General features: G+C 42.6%; 1 protein-coding gene across 1 annotated transcript in view; it reads right to left on the bottom strand.

Annotated features, from left to right (window-relative positions):
- LOC129211916 (mitogen-activated protein kinase 11) overlaps positions 1–8,409 on the bottom strand; it is a 32,754-nt gene extending 24,345 nt beyond the window's left edge. The window contains exon 1 of the mRNA XM_054839715.1: positions 8,199–8,409. Coding sequence (XP_054695690.1) covers positions 8,199–8,311 — 113 coding nt within the window. The 5' untranslated portion in view covers positions 8,312–8,409. The remainder of the gene's footprint in view (positions 1–8,198) is intronic.
- Positions 8,410–22,749: the final 14,340 nt, after the last annotated feature.

The raw sequence follows: 22,749 nt of genomic DNA on the forward strand, positions 1-22,749 counted from the left end.
TGAAAGTCATCACACAAATAACATGGCATTTATTTTTTTGTTTGCAAGGTTTAGTTTGTGAGCTTTGCCTTCTGGGTCTTCTCCAGGATCTTGTTCTTTGTTTAAACAGAACCTTTTCTTAATGGGGCTATTTTTTATTGAGATTTGGAACAGTCTTGAAAAAAGCACACGTGGCATCCATCCACTACCAGAAAATGGACTGTAACAGCTATTGGCAGGGCAGGAGGAGAACAACAGAGAAAGGCCACCCATGGTAAGCTTAAGTTAAGCAGCAACGTAAACCTAAACCCAGGAAATAGTTCATTTGTTTCTTCTTTATAAATGTTTTGTTACTTTACACAAGTTCAAGCCGGTGATTTCCACCCTCTAAGAGCTAGACTTAAGGTACAGAGTATTTGTTTACTAAAACACACAAATCATGAGAGGTATGTGCATCAGAAGGAAACTATAAAGAAAAAAATGAGATGGTAGCAAGACAAAAGGTAGGAGGATGGGTAATGGGCAGCTCTGAAACAACATGTTAATCTCCTCATTAGAGGAAAAAAAACCCTTGCTTGATGATGACAGGTTGTTGTATTGTAAACTTACATCCCATCACTTGGATATTATTCCAACACACCACGCTGACCACTAGCATCAATTGTTTTGGCTTTAGCTCAATCACTGTCAATTATCTCAGATTCATTTACCACTAGATCTAAACATAAAAGTACAGAATATCCCTTACATATGAAACAAAAACATGTGTGTAGTTTTAAGCAGACATTGAAAAAAACAATAAAAATTAATTGCTATCCATATGTTTATGTGAATACATCATCAGTCTTCTTTCAACGTAACAACTACATGATCATAAAAACACTGTACCAGCCTCTGAATCCACAAGCTGTTTTTTGGTTTCTGATCTCTCACGTCTCCACAGTGTTTTAAATATTCAAATATTTACAGAGGAACAGTCATACTTTTCTAGGCGAAGTTATCGACAGTATACCTTACATTAGTGGGAGAAATGGATGTAAAATCATGCTTGTGAAAAAACCCCCAAACATACAGAAGGTTGGGGTCATAAGCTGTTAGCTTCCTCAGCACGTGTAACCAACTCATGGATACTAAAACAGTAATGCAGTTTAGATATAGCCTATAAGCCTAATGTCAGTATTTAAACAAGAAAATCTGTCAGCTGCCACTAAGCCAGTACACTGCTAATGACAAATGTATTCTATTCATCATTTCATTAAAAAAAGACTGCTAGGTAGTTACAAACTGTGGTCACAGAAGCTAAAGCTAGAAATACTAGTGGTTAATCTGGATATAAAGTTTAACGTAAAAAATAACGGTGCTTTCAAATGCATTACATAAATCTAAACAAACGAAGTCTCACTTATATCCTTGTCCTTCTTTTTCCTATTCCTCCCCCACTTCTGCTTCACATTTCCTGTTTTCTCTCTCTACAGCAGCCAAAATATTAAATAATAGCAATTTGGTCCCAGGTCACGTAGAGGTTTTGAAACACCCTCTCCCTTCCTGACTGTACAGATGGAACTAAGGTACTGGATTTTTGGTACCAACTAGCCAATATGTTCTGAAATTGCAAACAGCTCCTTGGGAAGCTGTGTTGAAGCAAGCAGGCCCTAAGACTTTAAGGGCTCTGGAATAGGGACTGTGTCCCCTAGCCAACTGCAATCATAATCACGACCGATGGCAGGAGAGGAAAGCAGTTAGCTATGCCACTGCTGCATCACGTGGTCAGGAAGGTGCTTATTATAACAAATTATATTGAAGTAGGGATGGAGGACACCATCTGCAGAGAATTTTTATTCTGCTAATATATTCCTACAGCCACACAGAAGGCTGTAATTCCATGATCCTTGCTGTCTTTCTGCCACAAGTGGCTCATCTCGTGCTGCTCATCTCTTTTTCCATCCCGTGCCGCTTCTGTCTAAAAAAGATCTCAGTAATTCCTCCTGAAAGAAAACCTGCACAATACAAAGTGCTCTTCCCCACTTCTTGCATTTGCCTTTTCTTCACCCTTCCTACAACTCCTTCTATCACCCTCCCCACACACAGATGTTTCCCATTTGCTCTCAAACTGCTCCACCGGCTTTGTGACAGCATCATACCTAAAGATCTGTCACAGCCATTCTCAGCCATTCTTATCTATCTCCACAAACATCTCCTTCCTGATTCAATCTCCTTCATTAAAAGCATTCTTAGACACTTTCATTTTAAATAGGAACCTTGACTCCACTAATTACCATCCCACTTCCCCTTCCTTTCCAAAGTCAGTAACTACACTGTTCCAACAACTATAAGATACACAGGAGGAAAGTGGACAAAGGAACAACAAGCAATCTGCATTCCATCCTCATACCTCAACAAAACGACTGTCAAGGAACTTTCTAGTTGTTTCCCCAGCCAGTGCTCAGAAACACTCTTCCATCTTCCTTCACGTATCTTTCACAAAATTTCTTGAATTCTTGGCCTCCCTTGGCTTGGTAGCTGCAAACCCCATGATGTCTTCATTCATACTAACTATTTTATCATGTCCCTCTGAGGATCTTTCTCACTCTGCTACATTTTTTGTTGCTTCACTTATTTTCATCCATTCATTCTAGCAATGCTGCTGCAAAGATCCTCCTCCTAACCTGTAACATTGATCATGCAACTCCTCTTACTTAGTTCTCCTCCCTATTGCAACCTCATTTTCAAGGCCTCATTTCTAAGTATCGTTATTACATATACTCACCCTTAAGAGATGTCCTGCCTCTGACTGGACTCTCGTATTGGCCCTCATCTCTCACTCAGTTTTCAAGTAAGTGCTTGAATTAGCTTAGAAGGGCTCATTGTAAATATCTGCAAAACTAATGAAGGCTTCAAAATGCTCCTTATGAATGATGTATAACAAAAATAGACAACTGCTAACGGATATTGAAGTATTTTAACAATATTGTTTGAAATGTTTCCAATAAAAAAATATAACCATAAACATATGTAGGATGAAGTTCAGCCCATGTACTTGCATTGGAAACAAAAGACGTAAGCCAAAAGAAGAACAGCCCACTAAAATCAACTGGCTCTTCACATGCTTGGGATTCTGCCTTCAGCCTGTAGAGATCTATACGGTCTCCAATTTCCAGCTGTATTTACGTACAGCAGGTGTGTGTTACTACTACTCTAAAAGCTTATCTCAGCATTTACCATTTAAACTAGCATGTAATGTTACAGTGATACACATCATAACTCTGGTAACCTCATCTCCTAGTTGAAATCATATACTTAGTATCACTACAGCTAAGTGAAAGATCCCTTCAAAAAAATACATCCAAAAGTCATCAAGTACAACCTTGGGTGAAGGAATTTTTCTATTTGTCAGTCAAAGACAATTTATATTAGCTTTAAAAAAACCCCCAAACCTCACATGCTACGGAGTTGTCTCAGCATCTCCTCAGAGGTCCTCAATGTGAAAAGGACAGTATTAGCAATGTTATATTCCTGTCTTGCAAGCTACTGCCCTCAAAACTCTAGTGAGTGACAATCTAACTAGAAGCACAGGACAGGGTTGATGGATGGAAAAAAGGGGGTTAAACTTCAGGATTAAAGCCTTTTGCTTCTATTTTTCCACTTGCACTTCCTCAAAGCAGAACAGAAGCCTAACCACCATGCCACCTTCCCCCATTTTCACCCAAAATTAGCCAGGACAACGACTTAATGGATCTTAAGCATGCACTTAAAATTAGCAGGATAGAGGGACCTGCTGAGTGCTGCATTGTGTAAATGACTTAAGGCAGACTTTGCTTTCCTGCTTTTATTGAACTCATGCCTGTGCCATTACGCTTCGACTTAGCAGGCCTCTTTTTTAAAATGGTTAAAAAACCTGAGTTGGTGTTAGGCATTGCATACTCTTAAAATTAAAAGAGACTGACCGCATGATGTAAGTACTGTTGATGCCAATGGCCTCTGAGGAAACAGTGCAGGAGTTTCTGGTTGGGAAGAAGCTCTGGACTCCCTTTGGTTCATCTTGCAAGGTCTGTTCTTCCCAAAGAGGGCAGAACACAGAGCTTGCAAAATGCTACAGGGAAACAACCTGTTGGAGAGATCAGAGACAGCGCGCTGCAGAAGGCAGTCTATACCTCCTGGGCAAAAATAGGACTAAGTGGGTTGGAAGACAGTTTACAAAAGCTGGCATGAAAAGAGGCATACAGGCTTTTAAAAAAACCCGAAAAAACAACAACCCACAAACAAACACAAAACCCCCCCAACATCCAAAACAACCACTAAACCAAGAATCTATCCACATTACATAATTTGTGGTATAATAAAAAGTCTTTTAAAAAAAAGAAGAGATGAAGAAGCTCTTTCTCAAGCTCCCAGAGGAAAAGGCAGACAGTTACTAATCCATAGTGGACCTACCAGGGTAATACAGCAGAAATGCTGCAGCCCAGAGGTCCGGTTTATAAGCAGCATCACTGGGACAGCTGAAAGACTCAAACACAGGCAGAATTCTAATTTAAAAGGCAGAGTCACAAGGGACAAGAGTTTAAAATGCAGTTTGACCTGGACATGAATTGTCTTTTCTCTAGAACTGAAGAGAAATGGTTGTAGATGAAGATTACCTTGTGAAAGTAAGCTTGCTTGCTTCCCGTCTAAATGGCTATCAGCTTAAATGCTGTACTTAAAGTCAGAAATGTTTTTAAAACTCACAATTAGCAGGGATAATGCCTGGTCTATAAGAGTCAACCAGCTCTTCGGCTTCTGTGAGAGATAAATCCACCTTTGAGGGAGGACACAGTGAAAATGCATTTTTCAAAAACCTTTAAATGTAACTGAGTTTTGGCTGGAGGAAGAGATAAAATAATTGTCTAATATAAAAACCTCAACTTGACAAGCAAAGCTATAGCACAAAAAGAAAACAACTCCAAAAGAAACAGACGTGCATGTAAACTTGATGTTTGTAATATTCAAACAACCCCTGAAAAAAGAAAAATTAACCAAAACATACTGTTGAAGACTCCATTGATCATTTTAAATGTAATTAAACTACCATACACACACCGCACTTCCATAGGGCTTTAATTTTTTTCCTAATTTAAAAAAAACAACAGATCTGACAGCAGCAGATAACAGAACATCCACGAGCTTGAATGGCCACAGGAAAGAGCCCAGGTAAAAGGAAGCCCTCCGCAGAGTTAAAATACAAGAGTAACACAAAATGTACTGCAAGGGTGAAGCACTTGAGGGAAAGACCGCACAGTTCTCTCTGTGGTTGATGTAGATGCTGAAGTGCAACTCTGCTTGGCAGTGCGGCCGAGTTCTCCTGAGGATTTCCAAGAAGGACTGTTCTTTATGATGTGTCATTAAAAAAGTGAGAAAAGCAGTAGAGCTCTTTTTGCTAAGGAAGGTTTGCTTTTTATACATATTCCACATGTAAATAAAAAACCAAGAAAAATAGACTGGAAAGCACTGTGCTTGATATAAATACATCTCTAAAAGTGAATCTGTTTTAAAATAAATTATCTATCTCCATAGCATATTTGATGCATCTGCATGCAAAAACTAGCCCAAACCTGAACTAGACTTACAAAATGTCAAGAAACTGGGTCAAAACACAGCCTCCTGACGCAAACTCTTCTATTGATTTTGAGTGGCGAGCAAAAGAAGAGCAAGTAGAAGTTAGTTTAAAGGCAAATATTTACAATATGTTTCTTATTGTCAGTTATCACTTCAGTTGCACAAGTCTATCAGATGTGACTGATGAATTACTGTAAAAAAGGAAAAGGCAGGACTAGAGAAGAGTTTCACTGAGGTAGAAGTTAGATTTGTTACAACAACTTTGTTCCTCTTTTAAAGCCAGTATTTGGAGTTCAGGACCTTGGCTTCTATTCAGCAAAGCACTTAAGAATTTGTTTAATTCCAGTGGTTTCTGTAAGACTTAAATATGTTTTTAGATATTTTACTGAATAGGAGTACAATTATTCACAAAAGCAATATAGCATATTACTCAAGGGAATGATTATGTCTTGTGGGTCTCCTGGGTAAAGCACATGCACATAGAGGGGGAAAAAAAAAATCAATTTCAATAGACTAAAAATAGATGGCTTTTCTGAGAGAGATGTGAACCTTTTCCTCGCATTCAGGCTTCTGTTTTGGTTTATAGTTCATCGATGTTAACAAGGCTATTAATATAGAGTAATATTTTATTGCTTTATTCTGTTCTTAAACGTATATTTTAGAGTAAACCTTTCCCATAGCATCTCCCAGTCTCCATTTTATGTCCCAGTTCCTAGGCAACTCCATTGATAAAATACTAGGACTTCCTTGGCTTTGCAGACAGAAAATAAGTAAGTACAACAAATTAACAACACTAACAGTTTAAAAAAACAAAGCACCAGCTGTGCTGCAAGTGAACCACCACATGTTTTCATTTCCTTCGCAATTTCTCAAAAGTCTTGACATCTCATTACAAAATTCAGCAGAGTACTTCTCCTTAAAGCTATGTCAGCATAAATAGGGAAATAACCAGAAATGCAGGTTCAGTTGGAACACAATAGTTACTCTCCTACCGTATATCCAGCTCCTAGTTTGTAAAATAAAAGAGAAAGTAAACTAAGAGTTTATAGTCTAAATAAACTAGGTCCTTGTGAAACTACTCACATCAGATAGTCACGGGACTAGAATGGCTTAACTAGAATGGCAAGTACCAACAGTTGCACGGTATTTGCCTAGATTTCCCTGGTCCAAGCATAAGCCTGAGATAATAAAAAAGAGAAGAATTCAGAAATACTTCACACTAGTCCTATTTCTGCCGATTGTTGGAGGGGTTTTAAGTATGTATTCCTAGTTTACATGAAATTGAGGCATTTCACAGAGCTAGAGAAGAAAGCAGCAAATACAAAACTCCATAAATGTTCTCTGGCATCTGACTGTGAAAAGAAAAAAAGCGAGCGACTATTGCACAAGTTTAGTCCACAGCGGAAAGTTAAGTTCTAAGGAAATATTTTTTGGTAGTACATTTATTTAAAGGCCCATTATGGGTTGTTATTACATAATTCCACTTACCCATCTCACAAAAAACACAATTCTTTTTCGAAACCCCTTAAACATCACTATTATTTCAAAAAATTGATTCAAAGCTTTTATAAGCATAGTTAAGTGTGCATCAGATATGAAAATAATAGCCCAATCTGCACTGGGACTTCCCAAAAGTGCAAACCTGATAGAGTAATTAACAAAAAAAGGGAAATGCTTTATGATAAGATGTGATAAACCCTTATGCAACCCTAAGATGCCAAAGCCCTTGGGCGGCAATCTGCCCCAATTAGCGATTCCCCCCGAACACGCCGGGTGAATCCCCCCTTCCCTTCCCTCCCCTCTGCCCCCCCGACACGGCCCCGCTCCGGGGGCTTCTTCCATTGTTCCCGAGGCCAGAATTCACCCCCGTGGGTGTCCCGGCCCGTCAGGGCAGCCCCGCGAACCTCCCCGCCTGGAAGGTGCACCCCACCACTGACGGGGCCGGCAGGGCCGCGGCCAGCCGGTGAGCCCTCCCGGGCCGGCAGCGGGGAGAGCTCCGACAGCCGTGCCCCGCGCCCTGCCGCTGCCTCCCCGTCCTCCCCGCTCGGACACGCCATGACTGTGCAAGATTCTCGGCTTTGGGGCAATTTTCACTCCGACGCGAGCGGCGCCATGCGACGAGCAGCCCCGCGGCGGCCGGTCGGTTTCACCGGCACCGAGGAGCGGAGCCGGCGGTGCGGCTAGCGGGCCCAGCGAGACCCTCGCAACTCCCCCGTGAGGCGGCGGAGCGGCCGGCGCGGCGGCCTGAGGGGGGGGCAGCGGCGGGAAGGCCGGCAGGGGCCGCCCTTCGGCGGCGGCGGGCCCCGTTGCCCGGGTTACGGCGAGGCATGCCCCGGTCCCGCGGGGCCGCCGGCCGGGGGGGCTCCAGCGCCGCGCCACACACCTCGGCTGCCCGGCGGACACGCCCCCGCCCTGGCACGCTGGGGGCTGGCCCCGCTGCCGCCGCTCGGGCATCCCCCTCCCGCCCCGCTCGGCGCACTCGACCCCCGGCGCTCGGCACGGCCGCGCGGGCCTCCCGAGCATTGTCTGCCCCCGCGGGGCCGCGCCGGGGCTGCACCCCGCCCGCTGCCGGCCGGCAGCACCTGCCGGCTCCCGGCCCGTCTCACCCTCTCACGCCGCCCTGCACCTACCAGACGGAGCCGTAGGCGCCGGAGCCGACGGGGGTGAGGTTCTGGTAGCGCTGGGGCACCTCCCACACCGTCTTGTTCAGCTCCTGCCGGTAGAAGCCGCCGCGCTCGGACATTTTCCCGGAGCCGCCGCCGGCAGCGGCAGCAGCAGCGGCAGCCGCCCCTCAGCCGGGGCGGGGAGCGAGGCGGGCACGGCCGGCGCCGGCGGGGAGGAGGGACCGGGAGGGGAAGGGGAGGGGAGGGGAAGGCGGGAGGCCGAGGGGGTGGGGGCAGCGTCCGAGGCCGGGGGGAGCCCGGGCGGGGGCGAGGGGCGCCGGGCGCACAGGCCCAGGAGCCCCGGGCGGACCCGGGGTGTGGCGAAGCGCCGAGCCCGCCCCGGAGCGGCCGGCATCGCTGCCGGAGCGGCGGCTGCCAGCGCATCGGCCGGACCTGCTGGAACGTGCGGGAAGGGGCCCGGTCACCTAGCCCTTCACCCGGCATCCTTCAGGCTTTTTAAAGCTTTGCTGACACCTTTCTCGTTTTGCCGCGGCCACCTGCAGCTCCCCCTCGGCCCGCCAGACCCCCTCGCTCGCTTTGCGGCGGCAGAGGCGGTGATCCCGCACCGCGGTCTGAGTCGGGGCAGCACCCACCGAGCCGCGGGGCCGGCTGCGGCCCTCGGTCACGGACAGAGCTCCAGCCAGATCTCGGATTTACCGGGAGTCCCCTGGTACCTAGTATTTCCCCTTAAAGCATTAACTCCTGCATGCGTTCAATCATCTGAACACGTCTGCTTTCATCAAAGAAGACTTGACCCCTCAGGATAACAGTGTACTGGTTTTGGCTGGGGTAGAGTTAATTTTCTTGACAGTAGCTAGTATAGGGCTGTGTTTTGGATTTGTGCTGAGAACAGTGTTGATAACCCAGGGATGTTTTCATTACTGCTGAGCAGTGCGTACACAGAGCCAAGGCCTCTTCTGCCTCTCACACCACCCCACCAGTGAGTGGGCTGGGGGTGCACAAGGAGTTGGGAGGGGACACAGCCAGGACAGCTGACCCCAGCTGACCAAAGGGATATTCCATACCATATGACGTCATGCTCAGCATATAAAGCTGGGGGAAGAAGAAGGAAGGGGGAGGATGTTTGGCGTGATGGTGTTTGCCTCCCCAAATAGCCGTTAGGCATGATGGAGCCCTCCTTTCCTGGGGATGGCTGCCCATGGGAAGCGGGGAATGAATTCCTTGTTCTGCTTTTGCTTTCCCTATTAAACTGTCTTTATGTCAACCCATGAGTTTTCTCACTTTTAGTCTTCTGATTCTCTCCCCCATCCTACGGAGGGGGGAGTGAGTGAGCAGCTGTGAGTTAAACTACAACACAGAGGAAAAATCTTGAAAACTTTAAATTCCCCAAACACATATACCAACTAACAGAAAATGTTCTCTGATTTGTTTACTACTTTTTTTTTTCTTTGTTCAAAATGTGTTTTATACAATATATCAATGATTCGTGGAATCATTGTAGCACTACTGCAATGTTACCAGTATATTTTGCTGTGTATTATTTCCTTCCATAACTTTTTATGCTTCCTTCAGCACCTCTAAATAACTTGTATGTAGCCTCCTTACACAGATTCAGTGTATGGAGATTGCTCTGCACCTGCCTTTGAATCAGTGAGGAATCCAAGTCCTCTCTTTTCAGAACCCTTATATAAATCCACTGTGTTCCTATAGCATGAATTGCAGTTCACTTTGACAGATGGATGCTCAGCTCATGACAGGTCATCACTGTGAGTGTACAGAACATGCACACTTGAATAGTTGTGAGCATGATGAGCCAGAAGGCAAGTTTTATGGATGTTCCAAACACCGGATGGTTCAAGTTCCAGCTCCGAAACCCCAGCCCATGTTGCATGACGGGACTTCCATACTAGGCCTACCTGAGTGAGCAGTGCCAGCAACTTTGGCATTTAGCTCAGCGCATTTCAAATTAAAAAAAATATATGAATGATGCTATTACAGCCATTTATCTGCAGCCATCCACTCAAGGGGTACTAAGTACTCCTAAACCATAGCCTAGTTCTCACTTCTACCCTGCGCTAGTGCAACAGACATCTCCAGTCCTCTCCAGACTGCTCCTCGGTCCCACTTGAATTTCTCAGCAGAGGACATAGTACTTGAAAGAAGTGGTAAGTGTAAAAAATCCAACAATACATTAATATATCTTATTTTTCTCAGTACCACCATTTTGAGTTTTAAAATCAGAACAACAGTGCAGTCACTCTACACCAAGCCAAGAAGAAATATTTCCACCCCCCTCAAAGTAAGCAGGCCCAAATGTTTTCCAGTGCCAAAATGAAGCAAATAATCCTACTCGCTGAATTTTATTCTGCTTGGTGTCTAGAGGTGTTTTGGCCTCTGGCCCTCACCCACTCACCAAGTATTAGATTATTTCTTGCTAACTGGAGCCATGATTTTTGGAAGTTGAGTGTATCCACGTCTGCCCAAGCTTCTAATTGTGCAATTTCCGCAGGAGTTAATTTTCTGTCTTGTTGATAGTTACAGTCGCTCTCAAATTCCTGTCTTCTGTGAGCTTCTGTCAGGTATCTGTATTGCAGTCATGACTCTGAGATTGTGCTTGATTACCTTGTTTTACTGGATACCACATATATGATGTTCTACTCCATGTAACGAGGGAGATGTTAGAAAACACAGAGGTTGGAGGACAGCACATTTGAGCTGTCTCAGAGCTAGAGAGGTTACAGGTGTCCAGAAGCCTCCCATAAAGCCAGGCCTGACAGCTGCTCCTCCCACGGCAGAAAAGGAGGATCAGCTCATCCATCTTTGCTGGCTCTGCGGAGGCGCATGAGGAAGAGGAAGAGGCAGCTCCCTCGTCAGCCGCATTCTTGTCTTTCAGTTCCTGTTTTACAGGCCAGCCAGGTCTGTGTGCGTACAGAGGAGAGGAGAGTGAGTGCACTCTGAAGAGCTGGAATGCATAAGGAAGAGATAAGGTCTCGGCTTCCTCTGTACATACGTTGCATTCTTAGGGCTTCATTTCCTATACATGAAGGACTGCTACATTAAACTGTGCCTGAGGCTGTGCTGGGGCTGCCCATGGGCAGGGGGAGGCCATAAAACCGATGTGGACAGTACTCATGCCTGACCCTCCTGCCCTGACTGCTCTGTAGCTCCCGGTGACAGTTCCTCATCACGCCAAGTGCTGATGGCCAGAGGGCGACAGGGGTGTCAGATGCGGGCGTGAGGAGGCCGTGTCCCCAGGAGGGAGGGGATGTGCGGTGCCTTTGATGCACAGCGGTTCCAGCAGGTGCTGAAGGAAGAAAACTTGGCGGTATAGCAGGGCACTATTTTTCTGTTGTGGGTGTTCTTGCACTGCATAGTCAAATCCTACATTATTCTCACTAGAACAAACTCCAATGAAAAACAAAGGAATTTATTATTTTAGCCAGTTGTGAGTTACTAATTTCCGGTTATTCCTCATTCATCTTTTACTTTTTTTTTGTTTGTTTTGTTTGTTTGACACAGTGTGGAAAGCTTGCACGTCTTTGCTAACGTGCTTCTTGCTCCTTTTGATTCTCATTTATTCTCTCTCTTCAGCTCTGTTTTGATTTTCAGTTTAGGAATCACAAATACAATATTTAATGCAATTTAAAGATTGCAACTTTCATACTAATAAAAGTGCATCTAATAAACGTGGAAATGCAAAGAAAGAAAATGCCACCTTAGTACTGAAAAAGTATCATTTTCTGGTTGGAAACATAATCATATTATTGTAAACTCAGCACTGATTTAAAACAGAGTTTGGAAAATATCGGACAGAGTGTCAGCAGATCAGAGTTCAAACTGTTCTCAATATAATTGCTGTAAATGTAGGGCAGCCCTAACTAAAGATTTACCGAGTATCAGCGAGGTTTTAAGATGAACCACCTTGATTCTGTCACTAGATCTGTCACAGACTTAATTTTGAACTTGGAGATGCCCATTAATTTCACCACATCCACTTGAAATTAATAAGGGTAAAATAAACCCGAGAATGCCATGAAGATGCTTCCTGTGCCGCTTTCTTTTGAAAATGTTGTAAGGAATAATTAACATATTTATAAAAGACAAATTTATATTGGAATGTTATATACATTTCTATTAATAATAAAACATTGTGGTAATTAGTTATAGTGTGGTTTTATTTGCAGGTTCTTGCGAGTTTCTGAAACGATGTCTACGAATATGTAATTATAACATAGGAAAGCTGTCACTGTTTATAACGACAAAAAAGACAAAGTACAGGCAGCGGGAAAGGCTTAATGAAGCCTTCTGTAAATAGTGAGTCAATCATTAGCTAGTCTTAATACAGCAGTTTCCATGGGACTGCTTTGTGAGAGACTGTATGTCTTTGTTACTAAATTACAAGACACTAGTTGCATATGCCTGCAAGGTACTATCACTCTTACTTCTGCTGTTAACACTCTTGGCTGCTGAAGACCTATCTGGAAGCCTTATAGAGTACCCAAGTTGATTCTGATGACCTGCCCCAGCCTGAGACTATTACGTCCTGCTACGGCTTAGATATTTAAACTGGTGAAGCTTTTTTTGATGTTGTGAGAACATGAAGGGTCTTACTTTGGAGAAAACAGTTAAAATTTGGCTACTCATTTTGAACCTCAAGTTTGATCATGAAAAATCCAAGGTATTTCATATGATTATGTATGATTATTTATGATTAGGTATGAAATCCACTGAGGAATCCTGCTATTGACTGAGGACTTTTAAAATCTGGATTATATCATAATATTTACATAGCAAGAATAGGTTTTTATAATTTCTGAGAAGACAGATTCTGATATGGTCTGAGTTCAGAGCTGGGGCTTTGTTTCCTTCTCTCTCCCATTCTTTCTATGTGAAATTGAGATGGGCACTAGATACCTCTGTGCCACCTTTCCACATTTATGAACTGAAGGTAGGATTGTTTCCCTATTTTAAATATCTAAGGTTGATACTACCTGAGATAGTAATAGCACTTGTACAAGCTGTGATTATTCTTTGCAGACATTGATAACAACATTTTTCAAATATTCCTTTCATACTGCTGTGGGTGCAGGGTGGGAAATATTTTCTAATATCCTGTTAAATTAATGTAATTCTGAAAAAAAATCAGTCTCCTTTACCTGAAGTTATAGTGAAGTATATCTTGGCCTCCTGTAGTCTACCAGTACAGGGTGGCAGTGTTTTCTTCATCCAGGAGCAACATATAAGTATTATTCTAAGCTCATATTGAAATTAGATTTTTAATACGACTGGGACTGCAAACATGCTAGCAATTGCTGTCAGAAGTCTCCAAAGTAAATTTAATAAAATACAATATCCTGCTCAGTCATGACAAGAGCTTCTCAGTGTATGTACATTCAGAACAAGGCTATCATCAGAAAAATAAGTACAGATTTAACTTTAAAATAATTCCTAATTAAGTAAACAAAGGTCCAGATATTAGAAGGAAGGCTGAGATGGGCTATTAATATATAGTGCTATATTTTGCTTTGTATTTCTCTTGCAACCCATGTAATTATGTTGCCTGGTGTCTCACAACAACTCCATGATACTTTATTCTTATGCATAATACAGCATCATTCAAACACAGCCCAATATTGACATGTATAATCAGTAGCTGCGGAAAGCCCAGCACTGCTCCCATTCAAGTCAAAGGCAAATTTCATTATGTGAATGGGAGCAAGAACACATTGTTCCAAATGCATTAATTTGGGTTTATGTCCTGAATAAACATCAGCTGTAAATTTCTCCTGGTTGACTGAAGACACTCCAAAGATAAAAGCAGATGAGAGCCAACGTACACTGAGCTCTATGCTTTTCTGATGCATATAAGAAATCACGCTCAAGGAAGGCTGTTTAATTGACTATTGTGTTGTCTCTTTTGGCTCCAAAGAAAACACCATGGGATCTTTAAAAGGACTGTGCATTTCTAATTATGAATTCCTCTAATCACAATCCAAAAATATTTATGTATTGGAGCGATTATATTAATATTGTGTTTATTCTAGACACTAAATCAATATGAAGAGAACATGTTACTTACAGGGCTTCTAAACAGCCACAGTTGTAGATGTGTACAAACTTGCACCTACACCTGTAGGGCTGCTCTGCCTGATTCCTGTGAGCTTCAAAACATGGTAAGCACTAATAGAGTGCTTCAAAAATATGCAAATATTTGCAGTTAAGGAAGAACAATGAGTTCTGATTCAGCTTTAATTCTTCATGAACACCTAGAGGAAACAGTTACCAATGCTAAAACTTGTAAAAGCAGAACACAAATCTCTAGTAAATTATCAGCCTGGCTTAGTATGGGATGCATGTATTCACATGCCTTCATTTGCCATCTGCTACTCATCTACAGAATTTTGTACTTCAATCTGGTGCTGTTCATTTCCCATAAAGCAGTTGCACTCAATCTTATCATACTGAAAACGCTGCATCCTTCTCCATCATTGCGTTTTTCAGTCATTATTCGATATATTGTGAGGATGCAACTCAGGCTATTTGAGAAAAATGGCACAAATTCAGTTGTTCTATTGTATATGAATGTCTCCAACCTATCTGTAGGTTTTTTTCCACCAGCATGACTCCAGTGTACGGTGGGCTATTCCGCAGAGGTGAAAAGTGGAATTTCTACTTCAATAACAATTTCCTCCTCACTGATGTTATAATGTCACCTACTTGATTTTGACTTAATATCCTGTCTTTGGATTCTGCTTAACAGACATTTGGTTCCTCAAAGTAAGTGTCAGCAAGGCTCCAAATAATGGTTGTAATGTGATTGTAACGCGTGTCGTGGTTTAGTCCCAGCCACCGACTGAGCACCACACAGCCGCTTGCTTACTCCCTGCCCCTGGCTGGGATGGGGGAGAGAATCAGAAGAATAAAAGTGAGAAAACTCGTGGGTTGAGATAAAGACAGTTCAATAGGTAAAGCAAAAGCTGCACACGCAAGCAAAGCAAAGCAAGGAATTCATTCCCCACTTCCCATAGGCAGGCAGGTGTTCAGCCATCCCCAGGAAAGCAGGGCTCCATCACGTGTAACGGTTACTTGGGAAGACAAACACCATCACTCTGAACATCCCTCTGTCCCTTCCATCTTCTTCCCCCAGCTTTATCTGCTGAGCATGACGTCATATGGTATGGGATATCCCTTTGGTCAGTTGAGGTCAGCTGTCCTGGCTGTGTCCAGGAAAAGCATAAAAGGCCTTGGCTCTGTGTAAGCACTGCTCAGCAATAACGAAAACATGCCTGTGACATCAACACTGTTTTCAGCACACATCCAAAACATAGTTCCATACTAGCTACTGTGAAGAAAATTAACCTCAGCCAAAACCAGCACATGCAACAAATTATACTGCAGATGTTGAGCAGTGTGGACAATAATGGACCTGATGGAGGCATGCCCTCTGCTGAGGTGTCACAGGGGCTTGAAAAACCCAGTGAATTGGTTGTTGCATGGCTTGGCACGCTGTTCATTTATTGGGCGCATCCGAACCCACAACGTACTTTGCTTGCTAAATATCTGGATCAAACTTTCTGCTTTTATTATGATGGCAGGATGGTAGGACAATAATGTGATGTGTTTCAAATCATTCCAAACAGCCATTTGGATTAAAAATGTGATCCACATGATCCACATTCTGTTCAAGAGCTGCCATCCATAAAAGGGCACAATTTTTCACAGTTTCATTATAATTCAGGATGTGTTTGATACACATTGGATTTTCAGGCTGCTTAGACCATGCATGTATTGAAATTTAATCATATTTCTATTAATGAACCTACATTGTCTATATGAAACTGCTGTGAAAGAGTAGTTAGTTACTCCTCAGTTTTTCTTGTACTTATAGGAGTTCTAATGAACTGAGCTGCATAAGCCGTACCCACAGATTAAGCAACCTTCTTATACATGTATTGACATCTTAAAACCAATAAAGCCTATGTATCTAGAGTTGTGTAGACATATGATATATGTCTACTAATATTTCAGAAATAAACATCAGGTGGCACCTCAGTTTACGTGTTTTATATTATTGTACCTGACTGTACACAGTTAAATTGATGAATAAAAGCAACGGCAGAGACAAGGCTCTTTTGAAAAACAATTAATTGAGGACCCTGAACCTGAGGATTTAAGCCCTTTAATGTCCCTTTATAAACTGGAACTAACAAAGGGAATACTAAATCACTGTAAGATCAGAGGCCCTGGAAGGGAACAGGGTTATCCGCAGTTGCAAATGAGTGAGACAGATCCTGACTGCAGCAAGTATATGGCCACCCAAAAAGGTGAAGGGAACTGTGTTGGAAAGAGCTTTCAAAGGAAGGCTGCCGCATCGATAAGGAATATAAGACTGGAGGTGACTTCCCAGATAGGTCATGGAATTAAAGGTGCTACATTCACCATCACAAACTTACTATGCGCCAATTTAAAAGTAATTCATTTTCGCTGCTCTTATCAGAAAATTTATACTAGTTTGTAAACTGCCAATATATATTTGTGCTTGTGCAAATGCTGCTCTGTGGCCTTTCCCTGGCATTTCTGTTTCCCCCGGTGTATTTCTAGACATCAAGCGTGTCTGTGGCGGCATTCAGATGAAATACGCCGAGCTCATTATGTCTCCTGCGTTAAGACAGGCTCAGCCTTCCTTGTATGATTCTGAGGAGAAGGGCAAGCAAAAACTGTAACAGCTCCTCCTGTGGAGTTCATTATTTTATGAAAAATACTGTGTGACGGTTCTCTGTGGCCACCGGGGAGTTATGAAGTAGTTCTTTTTTGTACTACAGTCTATTGTTTAAGCTAGAATTAATTATTCCCAATTTCCTTGAGGTTTTACTCAGCCTGTAGCAAAACACACAGACTGTCCTTTTTGCTGCTTGCTTACTGTTATCTCCTGCTTCTAATGGTAAAATAACAAATAGACTGCGCTTTCTTATTGACTGAGACTCTTGGACGTGAATGGCATAGCAGTGGGCTTTCAAACGTAATGGTCATGCCCATTGCCTTCTTTGTGTGAACATTTAAATGACAGGCCAGTGGCCTGTGGCAAAACCTTTTACACCCCCAGAGTGTGTTTGGGGGCTTCTCTCTCAATGTGAGCATAATTAAGCTTGGCAGAGGTAAGAGACCTACAAGCAAAGGCAAGAGGTATTTCAATACAATTTTTCAATGCATGCAAAGTTACCATTCCTGTCACGCTAAGGGGAACCAGTGCAAGATGTCTTTACTGGCAAAGGCAGCACGTTTGTGCTAAACACCAGCCTGTTTTACAGCAAAATACCTCGCTAAGTTAACATTTCTTAACACCGCTCCTTATCATCTTCAATCTCCATTTTATGTAGGATTAGACTGAGTATACCTTAAGGAAATTCTTATCACCAGCTAATAAGGCAAATATGTCCTTAATTGCAGATAACAGTGATTTTTATGCCATGCTACTGGTGTTCTTAAAATCATCACAGCGATGAGTGTGAGCCCATCTTTTATCACTGACACATTTACATGCTCCGTCTCACCTCAGTTAGCCTTCTTTATACATCTAGTGGTCTGCCTCTCTTTTGCAGTAGCGTGAAACAGTGGATGAGCTTTTAAGCAGCCTCTTCTTCAAGTACAATTTTTGGTTTCATCTGTTCCAACCTGTTCTAGTTTCCTCCTGAAAGACATCAGCCAACTGCCTTGCCCAGCAGTTTCAACAATTTTCACCTTGGGATAGAGCCCAGTATTTTCTTTAAAACCTTGGATTGATTGTAAGCATGGGCATTGAAACAAATTTTCTCTGCCAGTCTTTATCCCTCTATTTCTTAACATAGAGGTTTAGCAAATAGTGTATCAGTTTTAACTAATTCTTCTAGAAAGCTTCGTAGAAGGCTTTTCCCAGTAGGGGTTTTAGAAGCACCAGGTTTTCTGTAACTTTGCTTCTCTTACTAGTTTTCACAACTTTTTGTGTTTTGAAATATAGAAGCAGAAAACCTTGGATCAAGCTTCATTTGAAAGTGGTTTTTGTTATGTATTGTAAAATTCAAGTTGTTTACTGTCTTCTGAACTTAATGGATGTCCTTGAAGAGTGTCCCTTTACTCCTTCTGCCCGATCTGTATCTTGTTTTTCTGTGTGATGCTGTTGCACCTACCCAGCAACTTTACCAGGTCTCTCTTCCCTGACTCAGCAATTATTAATGCATCTTCGAGGCCCAGATGAATGTCTGGAGTTGCCTCAGTTTGTGCATCCTACACTAACACATCTTTTGAAAGAAGGGTTAGCAGCATTTCAAGGGCCCTGCGTTAGACTGGTTTTTTACTCCAGTTTAGACAACAAGCATGTTACTAAGAGCTCAGTGGAGTGGTGATGGTTTTGCCTTTATACAAATAGAGAGTGCTGGGTTTTGAGCCCAATGAGATCCAAGTACCTGTGAATGTCGTTGAATCTCTCCCAAGATACGCCATGGTGCTCAGGGCCTAGTTCTGCTCCAGTTCTGCTGTGTGCCACTCAGAAGAGGCCATGTCCCATCTTTGTTACTCCTCCTGCAGTTTCCTGCCCCTTGCTTTGGTGTGATGGATTGCTAAACTCATAATGTTTCACCAAACTCTTAATCCAGCCGCATACTGGGAAAATATGGTACTTTCTGTTTGACTCTGCTATGGCAGCAGAAGAGCCTTGCAATCACCAGTGGCTTTGTGGACATGTGATCCTGCAAAGTCATTCAATCTCAGCACTACTTTGTGTGCTGACTTACAGAAATTGCTAGCTATAGAGTAGCTCCTTTACTCTCAGAAAATCAATAAATTATGTCATTAGCTATTAGAAGCTCCCACACTCCCCATGCAGGTGGAGCAGTAGATTTTTTGCAAGCATCCAACCTTTTGAAGCTTTTTTATCTCCTAGACAAGTGTTTTTCTCACATTGCAACAGCTGCAAGGTGATGAGGTCTTTTTAGTTTCATTCAGCTGGCTTCTCCCTTTTCCTCATTTGCAGTTTAGGATTCCAGCCTCATTCCAAATTGGCAGCAGTCTTACTCTGCAAATAACAACCATTTGTTAAGATTGGACCCCATCAAGGCATTCATACTGCACAGTTTTACATCGGTTTTGATCATTGTAACAATATTTGATGACAGCGGGAGCCTAGACTTGACCTGTGAGATTCCTTCCCAGTACTGTGACATTCCTATTACAAATCACACATGCAAAAGACCAAATGGCAAAGAGAAGGAAAAGATAAATCACAACATATAGATAAGAAACAGCACAAGAAGGAGTTCTCAGGGAAGGCACAGTCCCTGACCTCAACCTCACCGGCTAGTGCCTCATTGTACCTCAAACCCACACTGCACTACAAAGCTTAATTACAACAGAGCTCAGATCCTCACAACTACATAAAAAGCCACATAGACCAGAAAACATCTTTTTTGCTTAAAATGAAAGTGAGATGAGAAGGCTGGATTCTCTTTCAAGAGTACACTGTTTTCAGTTATTTCCTTCTGTAGTCATGTGTGCATAGTTATCAGCAGTTCTGCTTTAATAGGGAGAAGAACTTTCCCTAAATATTCCTAGACTTTCCTTTCCTCAATATTCACCCCAGCAGCGTGAACATTTCCTGCTTTCTTTTCTTTTCTTTTTTTTCTCTTTTTCTTTTTCTTTTTTCCTTTTTCTTTTTCTTTCTTCCCTCCCTCCTTTCCTATGTGTCTTAAACCAAAACAAGCCCCGAAGATGTTTCCCACAGTCCCACATGGCAGAGAAGACAAAAAGAAACTGCGGGCAGCTGGGTTGGCTATCATTAGCCCCCACTGCTGTGTTGATCACACATTCTCTCTCGTTAGCTTACCTAGAAAGAGGAGGTTTGACCTACTGGATTCTGCATGCTCTCCTTCTTCCCTTATGTCTACTTTTCACCATTCTGCTGACAGATCCAGTCTATATGGCTGGAGGGATCTACCTACCAGGGAATTTCCCTGCCCTAGTGCAAGCTGCGGACAGTATGAATATGGGAATAGCCTTGAAGGATCATGAGGGCATGAGGAGCAAAATTACTGAGCTTGGGCTCAGTGACCTTCTCCTTTCCATTCATGAGTTCTGCAGTAAGCATAACTCAACCTGAACTAGTAACAGCTACTCAATATTTGTTCAACAAGTAAACAAAAAGAACAACAATAGCAACAGCTTAACCAAGGTTTGGTTTTGCTTTCTCAGGTACGAATTGATAGAAGTCTAGCTTAGACATAAATATTAGTTTCATCAGATCTCTTGGCCCTCAGTGTAAGGAATATGACAGTCGATGCTTTGAGAGGAAATGGCAACAGATGAAGATGCTTAGACTATAAATGTTGTAGCTTTCCCTCTTTATTTAATGAAATAACTGTAATCATAGAAAAGAAAGCAGACAAATGTTTCACACATATGGCAAGCTTCAGCAGTCAGTCAAACAATTCCCCCAACACAATGAACACAATCTTTCCAACTCTAGGCCTTTGCCACAAAGCTAATAGCTCTACTGTTCCGGAAAGCAATCACGTGCCCCATGCCTCTCCCTGCAGGTGCAGCTTTCTTGGTCAATCCGACCATAAACACTGTATTTTTGCACTCCCTGATACAGGAATAAGTTGCAGTCCTGCAATCAGGAAATGCCATGATCAGAAGTCATTATGGTGAATTCTCTGAAGTAATGCAAAGGCATGCAGGGAGTAGCTTTCCATGATTTTAAAGCCTTTACACAGGGGCTTCTAGACTGAAGCAAAATGATAGGCTATTGCTTCCCCCCCCCCTTTTTTCCCATCAAAGCAGGAAAGGAAATTAGAGATAAATCTGTTTTTATGAAATAGAAATAGATTTTTACTATAAATAAATCTTGGACAAAAACAGAGCAAGCAAGAACACTGCTGTTTCTCTTTTTGGCAGGTAACTTGGTAAAGCATGGGACAGGTGGCTTCAGGAAGTAAAATACTCCATACCGCTGCAAGTGCTTGGCGATCTGTTGAAATAGCAGCTGTCCCACTCTCAGCCATAAGGAGAAGGCAATTATTATAGCCTCAGTTACAACTATAGGTAAGCAGACAGGCTTCAGCACAAATTGAATCCTGGGTCTTTTGCTCTTGTTTACCAGAAGTCACACGCTGCCCCAGGTGTTTCACACAGCAAGCAGACACATCCATTATCAGCCAGAAAGAGGAAGGGTGTTCACTGACGTTGGCAGTTGCCCAGATCTTAAGAAATGTGGGTTCAGTTCTTGTGCTCTCGCACACATCCTATGGGATTTTATACAAAGAATTTAGTTTGTCTGGTCCAGATACTTAAAAAGACTTGCTTTTTTTCTAATATGTAAAACATTTACATGCTCATCCTCTGAAGAAGACACTATGAAGAAGAACTCAGTAGCAAAGTTGCACAGGGATTGAGCATCTAGAAAGTGTTAGAGAAAGAGTCTCCCTTCTTCTAACACTAGGAGAAACAGACACTTTTTTGTACAAGACTTCAGTGTTTGGAGAACTCATCTAGGAGTGAGAAAGATGATTTTCAATTCTTCCTTCAAACTTACTGTCTTGAACCCTACATTTCTGCCCACTGCCTAAGGCTGTCCCAGTTCCCAGGTTCCAAGGTATGAAGGAGGAGGAAAGGAAGTACAAATGGATCAAGATGGGATGGGAAGGAGGAACTGTTCCTCCTACAGAATGTGTAGTGTTTCGTACTGACAAAATTTAAAGGCCAAATAAGCTGGAGGGCAAATAAGCTGCTCCTTGGTTGTGCAGCACACCTGGATTCCAGATGTTGCTTTGATCAAGTCATCTCAAGGACAATTTTTTAAATTTAAAATATCTTTATCTCTTTTTCTTAGTGAATATTTGATTCTTGTTTGCAAAATGGAGCTGCTTCAAACAAAGTAAGAGCACTGCTGCACCCACATAACCCAAGTCCTTAAGGTCCCAGTGGATGAGGGAAGGACAGGGCAAAGAGAGGGAAGAAGAACTTTGATTTTGCATAAGCAGAGGGAAGCACAGAAGCCAGCCACTCATTTCCTAAGTACCATAACCACCTGGACCATGTCTTCCAGAGAAGGAGTTCAATGCATACACTTCAGGAAAGCCCATTTTTTAGGTCCTAGTCAGTTCAAGTATGAGAGGTATGAGTTTCTAGGCCTGAAGACATGGAGGCAGTTCCACTTATTCACAAAAGCAGAATTGTAGACAAGGGACCTTCACTGTTAAAACCCTGGTAACCGTGGACTTAGACACTCGGAGTACAAGCCAGAGTTTTGAAATTCATGTTATTAGACTTCTGCATCTAACTGCTGTCTACAAACAGAGGTGGATATAAAAGCTGACCTTCTGGATCTGATCCTCCTTATTTCTTTTCCTCCTCTTCTCATACAACAATAATAATTCTTACATTTTCCCAAGGCTTTTTATGAGGGTAACAACCCTAAACATGCCAAGTGGTAAGCTTGCATGGTAATAAGGGTCTACATGAATATCTAAAATGTTGCATATCCAGTGGAGGGCATGTGTTACTGGAAGGTAGGCAAGCACACAAACTT

The sequence above is a fragment of the Grus americana genome, chromosome 1, assembly GCF_028858705.1.
Source record: "Grus americana isolate bGruAme1 chromosome 1, bGruAme1.mat, whole genome shotgun sequence".
Lineage (NCBI taxonomy): Eukaryota > Metazoa > Chordata > Aves > Gruiformes > Gruidae > Grus > Grus americana.